Source organism: Belonocnema kinseyi, chromosome 7, assembly GCF_010883055.1.
Source record: "Belonocnema kinseyi isolate 2016_QV_RU_SX_M_011 chromosome 7, B_treatae_v1, whole genome shotgun sequence".
NCBI lineage: Eukaryota > Metazoa > Arthropoda > Insecta > Hymenoptera > Cynipidae > Belonocnema > Belonocnema kinseyi.
Window position 1 is genome coordinate 98,369,337 of NC_046663.1, and position 22,896 is coordinate 98,392,232.

Below are 22,896 nucleotides of genomic sequence, written 5' to 3' on the forward strand. Positions count from 1 at the left end.
CGCCAATTAGCACAAATGGTAAGTTCCGACAGTGCCTACAAGTGTGCCTACTGGCCGCTAGATGGCAATACCGGTTTCATATGTATACACCTGGTAGTATATGACATTTTTTCTAATGAGAAAAGAGCAAACTATTCAACTGCGCGTTTATTCTGATCATTAAAGAACTATATAAAATGCTTTTATATGACATAAGTTATTCCTTCTTACTTGTATTTATTTATATTGCTATTTTATCAAATTTAAGTGATGAGGAAATCACTAAAAAGCCTTCTTAAAGCAAAGTTTTATTTTAAACATTTCTTTCTGGTGCCCTAGTTTCAAATTTTTTTAATCTCATCTCTTTATATGCTTTTCTCCTATGGAACGGAGAAGGTCCCAGAATTTTGGTGATGCATATATTTTTAGAAGAGTTTTATCTCTTAGTTTTATATTAGCATACTTGGTTGGGTTATCCTTGATTGAAAAAAGATATTGCTAACGTGGTTTGTATATTTTTTTGTTCAAAAATCTCATAGTGTCAAATGCTCAAATTTTTGGCAATCACGCACACAAAAAAATGTCTGGTTAAGTCAACCAGAGTTCGGGTTAAATATGCTCTTACTGTTTTTTTATTACTGTTTTAATCAGAATTTATAGTTAATTTACCCAGAATTCTGGTTACTCTCACCAGACAAAATAGCAAGGGCATATTTAACCAGACATTTTAGGCATTCGTTTACATAGAAAATAAACAAAATTCTATTATTTAAGAAGTGAAACCAGCCTGGGGGGGGGGGCAAGTTGCTAGTAAATAAGTGTACTCCTCCCCCATCCCTCCGCCGTTTGAGGGCACCAATTATACTGATAAAAATAATTAAACACCTCTGTATAACAGAGTTACCAATATAACGATCTATAAATTGTAATTCAAAGTCTAGTATACTATGATGTTACAAATTTAAAAAAATATTTATTCAATCTTTTATTCGTCAATGTTGCAGTAGTGCTTGCATTACGCTCTGGCCAATATTACTGATCTACCGCGACAGACTAGTAATAATTGGTCCGTTTTGTTGAGAATAACAAAATAATAATTGCGATCTTTAAAACAAAATTGCTGAATAACTAATTCATGTCTTCCACCTCAATATAAAATTTGTATGTAAATACAAAATTTTACATCCAGTTAAACGTTTCAACAATAAAAATAAAAATTCTTTGCTCTAATTGAATATTTGAAATTAGAATTCAGGATAACTGTTTATGTCCGTCTTTTACGTATAAAAATCGCCTCGGTTTTTATTCAAATTTTATATTAGATGAAAGATATAGCAGGAAACTAATATAATTTTATAATAAATTACTTATTTTTCCTATTATCTAGGTATATTTTGCATTATTTATATTACTTGAGATATTTTTTGACGCCCCCCCCCCCCGAAATCATTATTTAATTATCAACGCTTCCAAAACTTCTTTATGATTTTAACACCCTATTTGAAGTCTTTCAATTTTTAAAAATTTTAATTTTAAATGTGACAATTTTAAATTAAGCAAAGTTAAAACTGCTCAATAACTTAAATTGAAGACTGACTTCATTAATTAAAATATTCAGAACAACTAATCTTAGTCAATGTTATAAAACAGCAATGATCAAGCAAATGTTATTTTTAGTTACGATGATTGAAAAATTAAAATACCTGATTATTAGCTATAATATATTTTCCTTATCTGTTAGGATATTTTGTATTTAAAATCATTAAAATTTCTAGACTTAACACTCAAAGTATGAGTTTAATCAATTTAAACGGTTCATGACAAAAATTTATAAACTTGAAACAGTGGAAAAATTGTACAATCTAAATTCACCATTTCAGAATGATACTAATTTTTAAATAATTTAGAGTCTAATTTTATATAAAAATGATAGAATTCTGAACAGTATAAGGCACAACGTAAAACAAAATGATTGGCAAATTTTTTTATTTGAAAGGATTTCAACGTTATTATCGAAAATTTCATTGTTTTAAGCTTAGAATCATACAAATATAAAAGTTTGAATTTAAAATTCTAATAATTTCCTCAATTTCAATTGCAAAATTAGACCTTGAAACTTACAATTCCTAAATTTTGAAAAAGTGTAAAGTTATTTGAAGTTAAATTTCACGTTGATTAAAAAAACTACTAATAAATTCTAGATATATTTTTTAATCTTCTTATCTACTATTGCTTCATATTTTAAAAGCATACTAATACAACAAAAATGTGGTTTAACCAATTTTCAAGTCATTTTTTACCAAAGCTTATTAGGTTAATATAAATTGATGGTGATAGGTACTGACCAGTATCTGGTTAGGTGAAAGATGAAAAGAAGTGTCGATCCTCTGGTCTAAAAAGAAAAAACTTTTATTGAGCTTAATATTTCTAAACTTTTTAACATGGAGAGGTTTCGCTTATTTCGATTACCAGACATCTTCAGTACAAACTAAGGTTTTTGTCACGAAATCTAACAAAAAACAACATCCATCATCTATTCCTAAACGGAAGATCGATAAACAAAAAAGATAACAAGTTGATGAATAAAACCAGCGGCAGTAGAAAAAAATGTAGAAAAGCTAAGTTAAGAAAAAACTAACCTTTTACATATTAAAATTAGCAAAGGTGATAAAACATTATGTAGATATAAGTAACTTCTGGTATGGATCCAGTTATGCATAATTTGCGATGTATCCTTAGTCATCATTATACCTAGTTTTAATTTGTTGAAAGTAATTGATATAGATTGTAAAACGAAGTTATTAAAGGAAATTGGGGAACTTGAGACAGAAAATATGTATAAGATTGCAAACCTTCGGGTAGAAAATAAAATAATGTTGATAGGTGTCGACCAGTGTGGGGAATGTGTGAACGATGGAAAGAAGTATTGATCCTCTGGTCTGACAAGCAAGTTCATTTATTGAGCTAATTGTTTTGAAAAAACTTTAACGTGTACACGTTTCTCATTTCTTTTCTTGTTTCATCTTTCACCTTATTAGGTGAATATAATTTCTGATTTCAGCAATTTACCTGCAACCGTCTTCAAGTTATCGTGTTCATATCGCATACACCGGCCAATTGCTTAGAACATTGTATCAGACATTTTTAAATTGAGAAACGTTTTATTAAATGCATTAAACATTTTTAGAAATTCTTACTATTACAAAGCTTCTTCTATGAGAAAGAAAAAATATTAAGTATAGCATAAAAGACTAATATAATTCATGTGATGGGGCCTCGTTTTTAAAAATGAATATTCCAGCATTAATTTGGTATGTTACACTTTCGTCATTTCTTCATTATTTAACTATACTAAAAAAATCGTATACAAATTGCGTTATACAAAAAGGACCATGATTTCAGAAATGTAAACAATAACACACTCTTTACCACCATATCAAATATTCTTCAAAAAAGAATTTTCTTTAAAACTTCAGACAGATTTTATAATTCCTTAATCTTCTTCAAATCTTTGCCTGAAATAAAAACACATAACATTTTTATTACATCCTACGCAAATAAATCAATGTTCCCAGTTCAAGAAACATGGTCACGTGAAAATCGTATTCTACGTGTATTTATTCATTTATAGGTAATGAGGTCCATCGCTCTCAGGATGATGGCTAACTTTGGATAATTCTTCGTGATATGCGTGGAAATGTGCTGCTTTAGCGTGGGCAACTTCAGGGGTGTCCACGACTCTTCCGTCATGAGAAAGAGGAGCTGGTGGACCGTGGTAATGGAAATCTTGGGAATGAATATCGTGACCACCATGTCCACTTTCAAATCCACCATGTTCGAGGGCTGGTGCGTAGTGATGATGAGAACTTTTGGCTGCTTCTTCTTGGTAGGCATGGAAGTGAGCTGCTTTAGCGTGAGCCACTTCCGGGGTGTCAACTACACGTCCATCCTTGCCAAGAGGTGCAGGTGGTCCGTGGTAAACATGCACTGGATAGTGAATGTGAACTGGTTTTGCTAAAGCCGCAGCCAGGCAAGTTCCAAATATCTAAAAAAAAGTATTATAGTTAAGAAATATAATTGGAACAGTTTAAGGGTGATTGCTAAAAAGTAGCTACAGTAAATCCTGAGGTTTCAAAAATGCTGCAGTTTAATTCAATCTTCCAGTTAATGTCAAAGTGAGCAATTTCAAGAATAAATAATAAGTACTAGCCCAACTTCACGCCTAGAAACCGACAGTAGTTTTTTTTTAAGATCTCCCAAAGAAAAATTCAACTTTCACGTGTAACTGGCAAAAAATATTTTTTCTAAACCTGGGGTTACCTTAATCAGGATTTTCTATGATAGCAGTTTAGACAAAGAGCTTTTTGAAACATAAAAAATTCCAAAATACTCCTTTCTTTATTAAATTAAGTGTATCTTAAAAGACTATCAAAATATAAAACTAAGAGGTCAAGAAATCTATATGTGATGGTTATGAATTTCCGAAGTTATTTATAATTTCTAAACAAATTCGTCTGAGACTTTAAGTCCTATTTTCTTTGGAAATATCTAATATTGAAGGTGTTGGTATGTATAATGTAAATAAAAAATTAAATTTGCTATTTTATAGTTTCCATTTTCTCCTATCAGTGGTTAGAAAATATGAAAACCAAAAGAAATTAGGAGAATCTTATTATTTATACCACAAGCTGGAAGATTTTCTTTTAGTAGATTTTCTTCTGGAATGTCTCAAATTAAAGTTCTTGGAAATGTCGAATTTAAATAAAAAAGAAAATTTTCTATGCTAAGGGTTTGTTTTTTATATTAGCGTTTCAAAAATATGGAATCTAAGAGAAGTTAGGAGAATTTGGTTATTTAGTCCCCATGCAGGAAGCTTCTCTTTTAGTGCTATTTTCTTCAAGAATGTCCTTAATTGAAGCTATTGGCATGCGGAAGATTGAAATGATAAAGCCCATTTGATATACTAGAATTTTCTTTTTTTGTATCACTGGTTAAAAAATATGGAAATTAAGCAAAATGAGGAGAATTTAATGATTTAGACCCCTATGCCGAAAGATTTTCTTTTAATCTGAATTTCTTCTGGAAAGTCTCACATTGAAGCTCTTGGCCATTTTGAATTTAAATGAAAAATAAAATTCTCCATGTTATAGTTGTTTTTTTTAATTTTTATTGTTTATATTAGATCATTAATATCAGATTAACATTAAAAATTAAGTGTTCTATGTTATAGTTAATTTTTTATCAGTGGCTAAAATCTAACAAAATCCAAGAGAAAGAAAACTGAGGAAGTTTTGGTTTTCAGACACCTATGATGGAAGATTTTCTTTTTAGTCTGATTTTTTTCGGGAATATCTCAAATTAAAGCTCTTAACATGTAGAACTGAAATTAAGAACAAGCTTGCAATGTTATAGTTTTATTTAATTCTTTTCTCTTCTAAATTTTAGCTTCCTCCTACGAAACTATTACTAAGAGCTCGCTTACCGACTTCTAATCTGACTGATTTTTGCTTCTTACTTTGTATTTGCAAGATTGGTTTTATATAATGTAGTCGACAGAAACTACTATTTTAGCTGGAAGAAATAAAATATAGAACGAAAGCAACTTTCATTCAATATACTACTTGTTATTATTCTCTCATTTTAAAAGAAATTATTTTGAAAGTCCTTGAATTTTTATTTGTTAAAAAATTAATATTATAATATTTGAAGTCCTTCCACTTTAAGAATTTAAAAAATGGAGTGCTCAGAAATTGTAGAGATTCTAATTGCGAACATTATTATACTTCTAAGTGAAAAGTAGAAAACTTCCAATTTCAGGACCTCTAATGTATAAGAATAAAAATTGTAACATATTACATTTAGAAAAATTTTAATTTCAGAATTTAAAAATTGAACTATCCACTATTTTAAATTTGGAGTCTTCCGAAATTCAAGACTAAAAAATTAAAAATTTTCTATTGTTTATGACGTATCATATTTCTTGCGAATTGCGGAATTCAAAACTTAAATTATTCGAAACTTATAGTCATCCAAATTTTAATAACTTTATATTTACATTAAAAGAAGAAAATTTTCACATTTAATTTTTCTAATTATGTAGAACGTCAATTTTTATTTATAAATCTTGAAAAGTATGGAAATATCACAGTTCTTCATATAGAAAAATTTTAATTTACAAAAACAATAATATTACAAAATCAATAATTTAAAAAATTTTAAAATTGTAATGAAAATGCTTGTATATCGCAATGTAATTTTTACCACTTTGATATAATTGTATCTTCACCACTAACTAGTAGGATTAATTATTAAAATTTTCATTATTATAATAATATAATATAACTCTATGAAAAAAATATATAAGCTTACTCACGAGGAACCACATGTTCACTGGAACGATTGAAACTTGTTCTCTGTCGTTTCGGTGTTTGGAATAGCCTTATATAGCTCTAACACAATACCTACTTTTGCAGCATTCCTCCACCTAACTTCATTGGCATAATTATTCAATTTCAACTGCCCCACTATATTCACGAATAGCACCGATTTTCACGCAATAATGCGTTAAATTATCAGTTCATGTATAGGTCGCGTGGTTTATTTTCTAATGTATCAAGGGGTATCAAAATAATAGCGCGACGAACTAGACAATTAATGGAACGAAATTTTGATTGATTCTTAGAATAAAAATACCAAACTACAAAGATAGGTAGGTAATGTTTTTTTATATTTATTTAACCTGATTGTGAAACTAATATTTCGTAAGCCAATGTTCTATATTCATATAATGCCTATCGAAAAAATCGTTGTGTTATTCTTGGACTGGATACCCTCGCGGATATCATCGTATAAATATAGGGGTCATGACCAAAAAGTTGTCCAGTTCAAGCCCCAATGATTCTAAGCTTTTCTTTTAAATAATACATTTTTTCTAAAATTATTTCATTAGAGTACTTGCAATTAATTACAATTTAGTAGCCTTTAAAAATTTTAGATGAGTTAATTAGGAAGTTATAAATAAAAAAGTACAAAAATGTCTTGTCACGCAGTTATTTCAAACTGCACATTTTTAATGAAAAATTGCTAAATGGTATTAACACCACTTTTTTGCAATGGAAGATTCAAAGATATCACTTGTATTTTGTTAAAACAACTAAAAATCAAGAGTATAGTTCAATAGTTAGGTTAACAATTACAAAGATGTCAGTTTAGTCGAAAATCGATTTATCAACGTTGATTGCAAATAGTAATTTTACTCATATTTTTATTATTCCTGCATATATTTTATGACGATTTTGATTTCTTGGTTTTATATTTTCATACTCTCTTGGGTTATGCCTGATTTGAAACAAGATTTTTAGTGATTTGTAAATTTTGTTGTTTGAAAATTTCATTGTGTAAAATGCTCAACTTTTTCATAATTACGCTTACACAGATATTAAAGTACTTCTATTTTACACAAGAAGCAAAGTCGACATCTGGGGGAAGCGGCACGTTGCAAAAAATAGGGGCGCCCCTCCCCCATCCCTCCGCCGCCCGAGGACACCAACAACACTGAAAAGAAGTATAATATCATATTACAAAATATTTTTTCCTAATTTATTTGAACTTTTTTTATCAATCTTACAGGAGTTCTTGCGTTACGTTCCGGCCAATAATTAGTGATCTATCGCTACAGACTAGTAATTAATGGCCTGTTTTGTAGAGCACCAGAAAACAATTAGTGTGACTTTTAAAACAAAATTCCTTCAAAAGTAATGCTTTTCTTCCACTTCAATTAAAAATTGATATGTCAATGGAAAATTGTATGTATAGCCAAACGTTTAAATAATAAAAACAATATTTTAGAAGAAAAATCATTTGTTTCAATGTAATATTTGAAATTAATAATAAAAATAGCTGGTTATGCCCATTTGAGTTTTTATTTCGTTTGAAAATTGAAATTTGATTCATTTTTAACTTTTAATGTAACTAAGAATTATGAATGTAATTCATTTAATTTTTTTGGGCGATTATTTTACCTTAGTCTGATTTTCTTATTATAAATGACGTTTTCTATGTATGCAATAGTTTGGCAAATTTTTTATGAGTAAAGTTTCGGATAAAAAATAATAATATTAAATCAAATTTTAGAGAAAATCTCTAAAACTTTAAATGATATGAATATTCAATTGTTTTGACTATTTTAAAGTGTTCTGAGAACTAAATTAGTCATAATTGTTGTTGGTATGACAAAATAATCCAAATTAATAAAAAATTGCTTTGTTCAAAATATGATTTTACGCTATTACTTGTTATCAAAAACTGTATATATGAAAAATTTTAAATAATTTTGAAAAGCATAGAAAACATTTTTAACTATTCAAACTTTAAATACTGGCAATCTCATGTTGTTAAGTCTCATTTTTCAGGTCCTATTCACTTGACGGGGCAACTTCGTGTAATAATCTTTTGTTTAACGAACCGTTTCTTTAACATAATTTTTTTAAATTATGATCATTGGAATAAAAAAACATTCATTTGTACCAAAGAAATTTCTTTGAATCAAAAAAAAAAAATTGTTAGACTGAAAACCAATTAATTAAAGAAAATGTTTGATTCTAAGACATTGTTTTCAATTTAAAAAAATTTTCCCATGTGAAGCGTCCTTTCCCTTTAAGAGAGTTAAGTAATACATGGTCGGCCAATACCATATTAGAACCTATAAGAAGAATGAACTAAACCACATACGCGAATGTCGGTAAAATAAAAAAAGTGAAGAAATAAAAAATTAGGATCAAGATAGTAGAACTAGATTCTGATATTATGGTAAGAGCGAAGCAGTGTGACGGCAATAGTGGAACGTGAGCATTCTCGTGCGACATGCCAAGTGTTATACAATATTCCCGACAAAACACACAACTGTCAGTAGCCTTTCGCTGGGAGGCGCGTTTCGATCAATCGGACGTGATTTCTCTGGTTCGATTCCAAATATAGAGGAAAAAATTATTTCATAAGCTCAAGGTCGCAGCCGATTGTTCATAAATTCCTTTGCATAGAATAGATTCTAAACGATAAAAAAATCCCTATTCTGAATGAAAGTGATAGTCATACGCATGCTCCTGCATATATTATAATTGTGATTACTGTCTAGAAATGAAAGTTTCGACAACCTGTAAACTGTATTATAATTAGAGTAATTAAACCAGAGTGTAATTAATAATTACAGCTTGTTACGAAGATCAGGACCCATAAAATCAGTCCATAGTTTCACTGAATACTTATTTGAAATTATATAACTGTTTTATTGCAAAATTCGAACACATATGTTGCAGAAGATAATAATCAGGTACTTCCCATCGATTATTATTATGCACCAGTACCAAATGCACGCGCGAAGCGCGTATTCAATCGGGTGGTTACATTTTTTTTCGAATTTCCGTGCATTTAGCCCTGAAATTTGCTCAAACACACACAAAAAATTGCATTTCTTTTTTTAAGTTATTTATGGGTTCCACAATCCCTATGAAGTTTAATACAGATTTCATAAAAAAAAAATTTTTTTTGCTGTAAATTTTCTTCAGAATCATTGTTGTTTTATTAATTATGTTAAACTTCTACATTTCTCTTCACAATTAGCTATAGAATACAAATAAATTATTATTTTTTAAATATCAACCCCCCCCCCCCCTATAGATCTGGTTTATAGAGTCGAAAAAAATACATTCGTGAAAAATTAGGTTTTGAGATTTTTTAGCGCTAATTATAATTTTTTTGCTGTTTTTTACAAATTGTTTCTGATACATAAAATACTACTTTCTACTGATAAGTCGATTTAAAATAAATTGTTTAAAAAATTTGTTATTGTTTTTAGCAATCTTATTTCAGGATAAAGTAAGAAGGTCGCGGTTTTTCTGAATTTTTCAACTGATGTTCAACTGTTTATTTATATCGATGAAATTCTCAATTAAATTTAAGAGAAATAATGTTTTAAATAATTAATTATTATTTATAGTAATATTCTCTTGGAATAATACTAGAAAACTGCAGTTTTTTCTAAAGAAATTTACTTTTGGTTCACTTTTCAATTATAGTGAGGTCAGGTGAGGTAATAAATAAAATAATTGTTGAAACTATTTATTATTATTTTTATAACTATTTTCTCTTATAATAATGCTAGAAATTTGCGGATTTTTCTGAACATTTTAGCTTTTTTTAGTTGGAGAAGGGAAATGGACTCGTAGTCCCAAAATTTCGGGATGACTAACCAAAACTTTGAAAAATATTTCACTATTCATCTCGAATTTCGGGATGAGACCAAACCAAAGTTCAAAATTTCAGAAAGAACCGCAACTTTCGAGCAATTATCTAATAAAAAATAGTTCTAAATTATAATAAATTCTATAATTAATTATGTTTATTGACTTTATTAAATTAATACCTCTAATGTCCAAATAATTATGTTTGTTAAATTACATTAATTTTCGCATCGCTTAAGTGAAAAGTGGACAAAAATTTGTATCTTTCAGAAAACAATGGAAAGTTTTTAACATTATTGAGAGAGAATATTATTAAAAACAATAATAAATTGTTTAAACAATTATGTTCAATAATTTGAATTAATTATTACCTATAACACTTATTTATGTAAAATTTAATTGAATATTGTTTGACTCCAAGCAAAAAGTTGAAAATAAGTTTAAAATTCTTTAAAGAACCGTGAAGATAAATGTACAATTTCAACTCGACTCACCTAATATTGACGATTCTGAATAAAATGACAAACACGTTTTTTTTCTTGTGGGAAATACGTGTTAAACTTAATGGGATTTTTGGGACTTCTAAATATAATTTTAAAAATGGCATGTATTTTTTGTAGATGCGAAAAAATTTTGATGCGATATGCAAGGAAATTAACCCTGATTAATGACACTTCAGTGAAATCGCTTAGTGGTCACACTGGATGAAATTAACCCCACGTATGCGTCCCAGAAATCGAAAAAAATGGTTAGGTATCATTTAAAGTTTGAAAAAGATTGTCTTTGAATTTTGAAACCGAAGTTAGGTGTTTAAATATTTTTGAAAGTCTACGAATTTAACGTAACCAAGGAGACTTTACGAGGAGCTCGAACAGTTTTTGGGGTGAATTTCACCCCGAGTGACTAATCACGGTTACAAAACTTCTAATGCATTTTTGGACCACCCTAGTGTTCATGTATCGGGACTTTTATTCGCTCACATTACGAATGTAAAGCATTTTAGAATCCATTATCAAATTAGTATTTAAATATTATCTTTTAAAAATTCCTCTTTAAAGAAAAGATTGACTTATCAGTTTTAGAGAGTTCTATTTTACAAGTTTTTATTTGGCTTTCTATGTGTGTATATTTGTGATCATGAAACCTTGCGTTTTAATTTTGACATTCTCCCACAAATCCAATCGACTTGAAACATTGAAAACATATATACTTGCGATGAAAATACAAAATTACATCAAATTTAAGTTATAAAATATATATAAAGAAAATTTAGATGAAAATTTGTTGTAATTTAATTTAAACAAATTAAAAAAACACGATTATATCAAATTTGAGTTGCCACGACTAACTATACAAATTTCATGTCCAAATTTCTTCCCAAAATGGTCTTTATTACTTAAAAAAAAATGAAAAGAATATGGATATCCATGCAAAAGTTTCATTGTAGGTATGCATCCATGTATGTATACAGATATTAAAAATGTAATTAAACGCAATAATGTCATTTAATTCTTCTTTATTTGTTTATACTCCCTCCCTTTTACGGGTTTGAGAGTCTCTACATAACCATTACATATATTCTTACAAACAAGCTTTATATACCATAGCATCATCTATTTGCTATACATTATCTTAATTACTATTCTTACTTCTAAGCCTTTGCGACCTTGCCCCGGGCTTTCGTTTTTCGTTATCACCAGCTCTCTCTTTCTCATAATTTCCAGTTACTTCATTCACTGTTCCCCCTGACTATTTTTCACTGCTCTATGTTTCCATGTTTCCTGCTCATAACTACACATTCTAAACATGTTCTCTTCTTCATTCATCCAATAACTGCATGCCCTTACACCCTCATCTATTCTAAATCTTACCACTCTATTCCATTTGCTCAACATTTTAATATTTATCAGGTACCCTGTTACCCCTGCATCTTAAACATTCGATACCAGCTGTTGTACCTTGACTCCACAATTTTCTTCCATCTTTCATCTCCTTGATTTGCCGTAATCTCTTCCTCTATTTCCTGCCATTCTCTACCTCTCATTTGTATACCACATTTAAATCTCATTATATATTTCTCCTGGTCCCATTTCAAACGCCCCATGTTGCTCCTCCTCTCTTTATCCATAACCTCTCGTGCACGCGCTCGTGCAATTCTGCTTTCCTCATTCCTTCTTAGCTTCTGTTCCAAATCCCAAGTTATTTTCAGTTGCCTGACAATCATTTTCTCATGTCCTATTTCTTCTCTCAGCATAAAATCTGGACAGCACTAATTCACTCCCATGACTTATCTTAAAAATCTGTAATGCAGACTCTCTTATGCTTTTTCCCACCCAAAATTTCCACAAGATAGCTTAACGCTAATCAAACTAGAACATCAAGCATCCATCCTCTTATCCTCTAGTCACCCTTGAACCTTTTTGTACCTATACCCCATACTGGTTCTATCACTTTGAACACGGATTATAATCTCTTTCTTACCTAGCGCTCACTTTCTCCTCTTGTTTCAAACCAAAAACCCAGGTAGCAAACCTCCTCAACCAACTCTACCACCATGCTATTAGTCTTCCACTCATATTCTACTTTATGCTTTTTATTTCTGAAACGGATGATCTTAGTATTATTCACGTTCACTGTAAGACTCTTTACTCTCATATACTCTTCGAACACTCTCATCATCATATTCATTCCTCTTTCATCGTCCTCTACTAGTACTAAGTCATCTGCTTATGCTAGTGAATACAATTTGCCTGTTCCTAACGTTGTCCTTTCTTTCCCTTTCCTCTTAATCTTCTCCTCTAAGTCTGCCACAAGAAAACTAAATAATAATTGACTCAACGAGCATCCTTATCTGAGCTCCCTTCCCGTCCAGAATTCCTCTCCTTTCTTTTCTTCTATATTCACCCTTATTTAGTTTTCACAAATATTTCTTTCATACTTTATATTAAACCTTAGTCTACTCCTCTCTCTTTCATGGCTGCCCATAAAACCCTACTGTTAACTGAGTCAAATGCTGCCCCAAAATCTACAAACAATGCGACTAATTTCCCTTTCATACGCACTAGGTTACTATTCATTGAATATTTTAAAACGTTTTCCCTCTCCTTTTTTAATCAACGGTGCTACCAGTCCTGTCTTCCATTCCTTCGGCCACCCTTCTCCCCTCCATACCTTGTTGCAAATCCTCAACATCATTTTTTCACCACTAATCCACCGTATATTAGTGCTTCATTTTTGAGCCATTTTCCCATGTGCCCTTGTTTCTTTTTAGCCTTGCAATCGCCTCGTTCACCTATTTTGTACTAATGTCGTTTTCACTGTTATTCACGGCTACAGTTTTTCTTCCTTCTCCTTTACCCTATTATACACATACCCTAACATACCCTTGAATACTTCGTTCACTCTTTAATCTCGATTCATTTATTTATGCCCTTTCTTTCTCCTATTTTCCTGTTTATCACTTCCCACTCCCTCCATTTCTTTACCACTTTCTCTACCTTATCCATATACATTTCATTCTCCTTCTGTCTTCTTTCCCTTGTCATTTTTTCATGCTTTCTCTGTCTCCTGTTGAGGTCGTCTTTTTCAATTTCCCCTTTCCTCCATTTTCTTACATTCGCCTTCATCCTATCTTTACTTTCTGTGCAATTATCATCCCACCAGCCTCTCCTGACCTCCCTTCTTCTTTTCTCGGGCATAACTCTACCATTCCCTTATCAATAACTCCTTAAAGTTTCTCTATCAGCGCATCTACTTCTTCCTCTTCCATACACCCTATCTCTTCGTTTTCCATTTTTTCTCTAGATTCTCTTAAATTTTGCTACCCCCACCTGCCCATTTTCAATTTCCTTCAATAATTTTCGATTACCGCGCTTCGGACCTCCACATTTCAATGTCGCGATTAGTGGAAAGTGCTGAGAGCCTATCGCATTGCCGACTTCCATTCCCACCATCATCTTCTTTATTATTTCTTCACCTGGCATGTAATCTATTACGATCTCCTCTATACCCACGCAAGAAAATATCTCTCTTTTCACTCCTCTGGTACTGCTGTTACAAATAAATCATGCCGCCTCTCCCAACAGTTCCAGTAGCCACCTACACTCCCGATTCGTTTCCTTGTGTTTCGAGTTTTTAATAAACCCTTTTTTTCTGTTTCCCACACTTCTCCCCTTTGTTCCCCAGTCCACGCATTTAGGCACCCTCCAGTCAACCCGAACCCCTTCTCCTTTTCTCTCTGTTTATTTTTATATTGTTCTCCATCCTCCCTCTTCTATTCTTCTTCTGTACACGCATACAACATCCACAACAACTTTTCACACTTTTATTCTTCTCATCATTGTTTCTTTCTTTTCTTCCATATACTCTCCCTTTGCTCCCTCTGCCACCACTTATTTTCTTACCCTTGATACCATTCCATCCATTCCTATCCCTTTCAGGTGATCCTTTCTCGCTGCTTGCATCTTCCACACGTATGCTTTTGGTAAGAATCTTTCTATGCCTTTCCAATCTGTCCCATCCGCCCAAGTTTCACTAATAATTATTACATCCTTGTTTTTTGATCCTAAAAAATTCCAGTGTGCTACTTTTTAGCGTCTATCTTTTCCTACCGTCCTTGTATCTAGCCTTTTTTTAATTATGTATACCCCGACGCGTTTCCTTCCTTTTTATTTCCCTGTTTTTTGTTCTTCACCTTTCCTTGCCTTGTTTGTCAAACCCTCAATTCTATTTCTTCGTCGCAAACCGACATCTCTCCACTTACCCTAATTCTATCTCTTCTAATTATTACCCTGCTATCCTTTCCTTCTTTCCTCCCATGCCTTCCGCTAAATCAGACATTTCCTTCTGCCTTCCTGTCAGGTCAGATCTTCTTCTATTCTTTCTATTCTTTCCTTCAACAACTTTTGTTGGCCATTATTTTAAACCTATCCTAACCTAACCTAACCAGAAATATATCTTCCCCCCCCCCGTCCTTTATTCTTCGTACTCTTTTTACCCCTTTTACCCTCCTTTGTGCTCCTATATCTCTCATCAGATTCTTAACCTCCTCCTCTCCCGTTTACCTTTTTACTTTCAGTCTTTTGATCTTAACATTCTTTTTCTTCTTTGATCTTTACTCCCCTACTAATCGTTTTTCGATCTGTGTTAATCTCCTATGATCATTGCGCTCCTGCTTGTCCACCATGAATATTTACAACTTACATGCTTCTATTATATAGAATAGCGTAGGATTTAACGCATGACGGGTTTCGTACTCAAAACTCTAAAACTTCATACTATTATAGTAAGGTGGCCAAGCATCCAGAAGGTTAAATAAATAAATTTGATAAGATTAATCTTACCCCGAACGCTCGTGGCCCATACTAAAACAGTATAGTCCCCGTGCGTTTAAAGTATTAGTCATTATTAGTCTCAGAGCATATATTTTAGACTTAAAATACATGGTCTTATACCTATTTTGTATAGTGCTACCTTTACACTAAATAAGTATTAATGTGTGCTACCATAGTTTGAATTAACCCAAACTAACGTAGCGTGAGACGAGATCACACTAGAAAAGTAAGTTTATTCTCTCGATATAGGAAGGCCTAAATCAGTCGATCTTATATTAGCGCTTTTGTGTATCCAGGTAGTGTATATGAGTCCTGATACAAGCCACGCTCCATTCCCTTTTCCAGCTCACGCAAACAACACACAATGCGTGATCATATAAAATTTGAGCTGCCACGACTTCACCTTCAAGCACTCCGCCCATCCTTAAAAAAACATTTTATTACTTTAAAAAACAAATGAAAAATGAGTATCTATGAATATGAGTCTGTCGAAAAATGATACTTAATTACTTAATTTAATTTTTAATTCAATTCAGTTTTTTCGATATTTTCTTGTGGGGTAATAATAAAATAATAATAATAGAATGTGACTCGAAATAAAAGCGTGAGGCATAAATATCAAACCTTGTATATATCTTGACAAAAACAAATTTATATATTTACGCAATACGCTTTTACTTCTAGTCACATTACACTGAGAAAAATTTCCGGTGCTAGGAACGTGGTTGTCCATAGTTAAAAATATCCTTAACTACTTTTTATAGTTGTATCGAGAAATGGCTTACCCGTGACGGCACCTACGAGAAGTGACAATTGGAATGAGAAAATGTAGTCGTAGCGAATATGCGTTGATTGTTGCTACTAGGTTTCATGCTTACGACGACCAGATTTCGAACCTTGCAATGACAAATCTTTTGAGTACTATGTTTTGCTACGTAAATTAGTGAAAGATAATGTTGTCTTTTTTGAAAACAATTCTTTAGGTAATATTAGAATAATTCACAATGAAAAGTTTATAATTATTATCGGAAGTATCAATTGGAAATTTTAAATTCTTTTATAAAATGTAAGATTATTAAAAAAGAAAATCAATATGAGAAATCTACCAATTTAACGCATTTTAAAAGTGGAATTCCAAAATTTATTGAACACAGTGATTTCGAAGAAGATAAATGATTTTATTCTATGTAATTCTAGAGATTTTTTGGCTTATCTTGAAAATCATAGAATGTTCCTCTTTCTTGAGGTTAGAATTTCGATTCCCGATCGATTCACGAGGAAATCCAGTGAAAAATGAAAACAGCAGTATGATGAAAAGTATTGAGAGGAATACAAAATTAGACTCAAACACGAATATAAATACTCTTATCTGCCATTGATTACGTTGAAACCGTTGAAAGAAGAAAACATCCAACTCGAGTTGATGCGAGAATACCTAACAGCTGACACGAGCTTCCTTTTTTCCTAGTCACAGCGACTATATCGTTCGAGTAGTAGGAACGTCGATTACCTTAGCCCTAAAACGCGGTCATGAAGTTCAGGACATTTTTAACTACACTGTAAAAAATATTGCTGAAAATTACATTTCGTTCTGTAACTTTTTCCTATTATTGTTGTGGGAATATTACACGTTTCTTGTAAATTGACAGTGATAATTAGAGGAACTTTACCATGAATGAATGAAATTTACAATGAACGTGTAATTTTCCCACAACAATCAGTTCAATCATTTTTTGGCTGAGTAGAATATAGAGTTGAGTGAGTATGGTGAGGGTGTGGTGAGTTAGGGTACTGGAGTAAAAGTGCAAGTGTGAATGAAGGGAACGACATAAAGTGCGAATTAAAACGAAAAAATACAGAAATTGACGAGAGTTGATTTTTAAGTTATGTTCGTATCGGTGGAACACTCGATTTTTTGGCAGTAAGCAGGAGTTCGAAGGGTGGGAAGGGAGAAGGAGTAAAACAGCCACACATTGTCAAAAGAAATCAGTGTAGGAGCATGAGTTTTGTAGACATTTTTTTTAATTCTTGGGTGGAATGAAAGTGATAGGGGAGGGGGAGATGAGCCGAACGGTCAATTAACAGGGTAGAGTAGCGTGACAGCATGTGATTTCGGAAGAAGGCAGAGCGAGTTGAGTGATAAGAGTTGAAAAAATAGAGATAGTGATAGCGCGGGTGGCCCACTAAAAGAAGCGGGGTTTTGCAGAGGCTGGTGGAACGATGAATTCAGGGAAAGTAAATATAGGATGAAGGAGAACATAAGAAAATGGGGGGAGGAGAAAGGGGAGGAAGGAAGGGTTTAAATAAGGAAATAGGAATAAAAGTGTGGACGAAGCACTTTAAGGGGCTGTTAGGAGGGGTGGGATATAAGTTAAAGGGATAGGAAAGAAAAGTGGTTTTTTACGATTTTTTACCAGAATCAAAAAGACAAGTTAAATATGCATATTAGTATAAAAATACAGCATTTAAAAAATTGAAAATATTTCGGAAACAGTGTACCTAAACATTTTTTTAATGTCAAAAGGAACCTTTAAACCAAATGCCATGAATTTATAGCAATTAGAGCAAAAGTCAGTTGAGCTGCTGGATTTTTTTACATAACCAAAACTAAAAATCATTCTGTTTGTAATAATTGATCTGATTTTCAATGAATTCATCCTTTTCTTATAGTGACCATTCGGATACTGGAAAGGCTAATCCTTAGAAACGAAATTTAAACATTAGAACGCCTGAACTAAATACCCTCAATGTCTTTCGCCCTATTTCGGGACTCTCCAAACCATAAACAATCAGGCGCGTATGAACTGTTTCTGTTAGAGTTTCGTCTTCTTTTTTTTTGTATTTCTGCTATTTTGTTCTTGTAATCTTATATTGAACGTCAAAATGTACTGATTTTTTAGTATGTACACATGTATATCAGGGTAGCGATTTTAATCAAAGAAAAAAATTCCCAGTCATTTCTCGGTTTGCAAACATTTTTCACGGTCAATAAAATGTTAAAATTCAAATTTGAAGGCTAAACTTTTTACATTCAAATTAATAAAAAACAACTACAAATCAAAGCACTCAAAGTTAAACTCTTGAAGGTTAAACTTATTAAAATTGAACTTAAAAGTTGTGGAATTCAACAATTTTGTATTCGAATGCTTAATTCGATTTATCACGCACAAAATGGAAGGTACTGCCCAGGAAAAAAGAATCCATTGAAAAGACGACTCTTTGAATTGCGTATCTGTCATTTGCAGATTCAGAAAGTTGAAATAGAATCGATTTGCAACTATGTGAATCGGTCATTATCTCAAGCAGCTTCGAATCTGCCATGTACTGCAATGACTATTTGAAGCAAGGTTATATTGAATCGGTTTCCTTTCTTTTGAATGAGATCAACTTTTCTGAAGTTAAGGGGGTATCCCTATATAGATCGCGAAAAATCGAAGAAAACTTTGGGAATTTTTTACAACAAAACTACACAATGTTTCGATCTTAAATTTGGACTGATATTTATTGACGTTTTATTACATTAAAAATTTTTTTAAATTGAAAAATGTTAATAAAAAAATCTGCCATGACGCGCGAAAGTTTTCAACTTTCTTCCCCCTCTGGTTTTATAGGCAACGCCTGTACAATGAAAAAGGAGACGACAAATTTAACCGTCGAGGTTAAATTTGCCCCCTTAGACAACCTTGTCGTTTCTAACGGCAACTTTTATAGCGGGACGGCAGATAAAGCATCGTTAGGTGCAGCTACTCTGGGGAACTGATGGACTCTACTCAGTGGGACTTGCACTAAGGAACCATCCTTCCACGGGGTAATAGCAACGCTTCCTAGAAAATCAAGGGCGTGAGTTCTCATGCTCCCAAACCACAATGTGATTACAGTGTCAAGGGCTTAGTTACATCGAATGTAGACTCATCCCTAACAAGCGAGGCTCTGCAGGGGGAGAGCGTGTTTTTATTTTCCTAGCTTCTCGTGGGCCCATGAAATGAACACAAAAATCGAAACAAACTAAAAATAATGAGCGGCCGTTTTCAGCACTCACCTCTAGCCCACCGCCAAAAGTGGAAGGCATGTTTGGGGCCAATCCACCAAAAGCGGTGCGAAAATATAATTATGGTAATATTCCGGTCAGCACGATATAAGTGCAACTGACGGAGTTCTCTGTGAGGAGAAAATTACATTGCGGCGCTCAGAAAATGAGAGCCCGCAAAGCGCAACTCGCAAAGCGCAACTCGCAAACAGCAGCCAAGGTACTCCATAGGAGGCAGAGGCTTCGGAATCTATGCCTGGAGAAAATCCTCAAACCCATCTTATAGGCAATAGGAAAAGGGACTCCAGAGAAACTCCCCAAACATGGGGTGAAAATGGTAGAAGGCCCTGTATACACAGGGCCTTAATTTCGCGCAGATGGCCAACAACGTCCTGGTGAGAGTTGTCGTCGCGTCGGGTTGTCCTGAAATCTGCATAACTCTCGAGGAGCTGGATCGGTTGAGAAAAGAAATCTCTAAAGAGATTGACGCGTCTTCCCGCAAAGGTGCACGGTTCCAGATTCAACATCTTCATTAGGTCGGGAGCCATCGCAGTCGAGGTCGTAGATGTCTGGTTACGTTACTGGACTAGAGAAACTAAAGAGGGACTAAGCCGCGAGGTCAAGGGCACGGAGTGTCTGCAAAGGTACAGCAAAGCGATCATACTGATTCCCGGACCCACCGAGAATCGAATGACCATTCTGGTGCTTTTAAGCTTCAAGAACCCGACTTTAAGAATTGATTCGTGGAAGGGTTATTCCTTCAGGCAGCGATCCAGGCCGAAGGTCAGAAGCTGAATTCTAGGTGTTGGACATCCCGAATCCTCAATCAGAGCCATTGAAGCTCTGCACTACGTACCCTTTTTTGGGGCTGGTAGGTTTATCTTCGTGCTAATACAACTGGGATCCATAGGGAGACCAGAAGCAACCGGATGTGCTCTGAATTAGCCTTTCAATGACTGAGCCGGGAATACGCATGATGCAAATTAGTCTGCAACACATCAAAGGCCCCTAGAGGGTTCTGGCTAGATGCATACCAGTGGTGCAGACAGAGTTTGCCCTAATACAAGAACCCTGATTATACAGAGAAATGATTAGTGGCTTGTCAAGGTGTAGCAACATATATAAGGGGACGCGCGAAAAAATGCCAAGGGCATGAATAGCCGTCAACGGTATGGATGCGATTTTGGTGTTTAAGCTCTGGTCCAGGGATCTCACTGTTATTAAAATGAGCTTTGGGGCAGAAGCAGAGAAATATTACAGATTGTTGTAGCCTCGGTTTATTTCCCAGCCGATGCTAAAGGACCCTTATCTTCCAGAAACGTGGAGACGGTTTAGCCAACCCTAGGAAAACTGGCTGTTTCAAACATCTCGATCGCTAGAAATACACTTTGGGCCTCATATAAGGAGGAAATTAGAGGGAGGCTTGTGAATTCCCCACAAACTATGGTAACATTGATGAGTTAGTGCACACCGCAGAATTTCTACAAAGGTCTCTGACTACACCGTATAAAAATAAAAGCATAATTAAGTCTAGGAAGGTGCTGAATGGTGGAATACCCACCTGGAGAAACTCCGGTAAGATGGCCCAGTATGAATGCAATAAAAATATAAGAAATTATAAACAGAAAGATTGGAGTTGCTTTTGCGAGGAATCGGAGGGCAAAGAGATGAAGAAAGCCGATTGGGATTTCTCTGCCAAGATCATAGACGGCAAAAAGATGGGATGGGCTGTAAGGTCTTTCTGTCCTTTTAAATCACTAGGAGTGGATGGAATCTATCTAGCGCTATCACAAAAGGGATGAGGTGCTTTTGGCTTCTCTGCTGCACAGAGGGCAGCACGCTTTATAAGCATGCTGCTCTGTAGAAACGATACTTCATGCTATTGTGACAAAATTGAATCAGCTGCTAGAACAAAATGTGTATGCTGTGGACATATTCTCGGCTGCTCGTGACCAGCAATACTTCTCCAGAAGTCATCTGTCAAAAGGCTTTGAGGTGTGGCATGCGAAAGAAGCTAGTAAGCTGCATAGAAAACCTGCTACGCCGAAGTATACTTGCAACTAGATGGGGTGAATATCTCGTTAAAGGAATATCACCGAGGGGGTGCCCACAAGGGATGTCCTGTCGCCCCTTCCATGTTGCAAGGAAACAGATAGGCTCCTTCTTAGGCTAAATAAAGAGGGGTACCATACCCACGGCTACGCAAAGGTCTTTGTATTCCTATGTAGGTGGGCTTACCTGGAAACGTTGATGGGCCTTACAAGGTCGGTGCCGCACATCGTAGAGCTCTGATGCAATAGCTTAGGGATCTCGATAAATCTGGAAAAGACGAGTTTGTTCAATTTCACAAGAAAATGAAAAGTGTCGAAAGTTGACGCTCCTGAATTTTGTGGCGTGAGGCTGACGTTTTCAGATTCAGTTGAATATCTGAGAGTAATCCTAGATACCAAACTAAATTGGGCAAAGCACTTGGAGACATAATGTAAAAAGTTTATCATGACTTTTTGGATGTATAGGGGAGCCTTTAGGTTGACACGGGGTCCAGAACCTAAAATGCTCGTTTGGCTCTACTTCGCTATCCTTAAGGGCATGTGATACTTCGTCGTGTGCTCAATCGGGTACAGTTCCGCGGTTTCTTTCCACAAAAATGAAAATTTTTTGAAATGAATTCGGAGCTGCTATAAAATGTCATAACGTACATCTCCGGACTCTTTTTCAGACATAATAACCAAAAATCTTTATTGTTCTAAATTAAAATTATGTGCATGTGCATTATTTTCAGGTTAGGGTCATTTGTCAGTTTCTCATATCCCAAAAATGTAGTTCTCTGTTGTACAGATGCTGTCGGTAATCTCTCTAGAATAATTATGGGAAAGAATTGTAACACACATAACCTCGAAATATACACACACGTTTTTAGCAGAATCAAATTTATTAAAATTAATTAACAAAAAAGTGTGCAGGACGCAGTGATCCCAGATCTGAAACGAGATGCGGTCCAATACTATGACAGGGCTATGTCCGTGTGAATATAGTAGGAGACGCTGTAAATGACTGAGTTGCGCGCGCAACCCATTTTTCCTCTTCTGAATTTGAAAACTCGAAGATGCACGATTGCCGGTCGGAGCACTTCGTCGATTCTATTTATATATCTATCTGCTAACAGCTAACTGCTTTGAAACAAATTCAGGGGATTGGGATTTTAATATTTCCAGATTTCGATGCGGACGATTCTCATGATTTGAATAGATCGCGCGCCTTTTGATATTCGTATATTTTGAGGTTATGTTATTTCATGTATAAAAAATAAATTATATAA

General features: G+C 33.7%; 1 protein-coding gene across 1 annotated transcript in view; it reads right to left on the bottom strand.

Annotated features, from left to right (window-relative positions):
- LOC117176575 overlaps window positions 1-6,417 on the bottom strand; it is a 39,837-nt gene extending 33,420 nt beyond the window's left edge. The window contains exons 1-2 of the mRNA XM_033366828.1: window positions 6,353-6,417; window positions 3,608-4,024 (exon numbers count right to left, since the gene is read on the bottom strand). Of these exons, the coding sequence (XP_033222719.1) occupies window positions 3,608-4,024; window positions 6,353-6,364 (429 nt within the window). The 5' untranslated portion in view covers window positions 6,365-6,417. The remainder of the gene's footprint in view (window positions 1-3,607; window positions 4,025-6,352) is intronic.
- Between the last annotated feature and the right edge of the window lie 16,479 nt (window positions 6,418-22,896).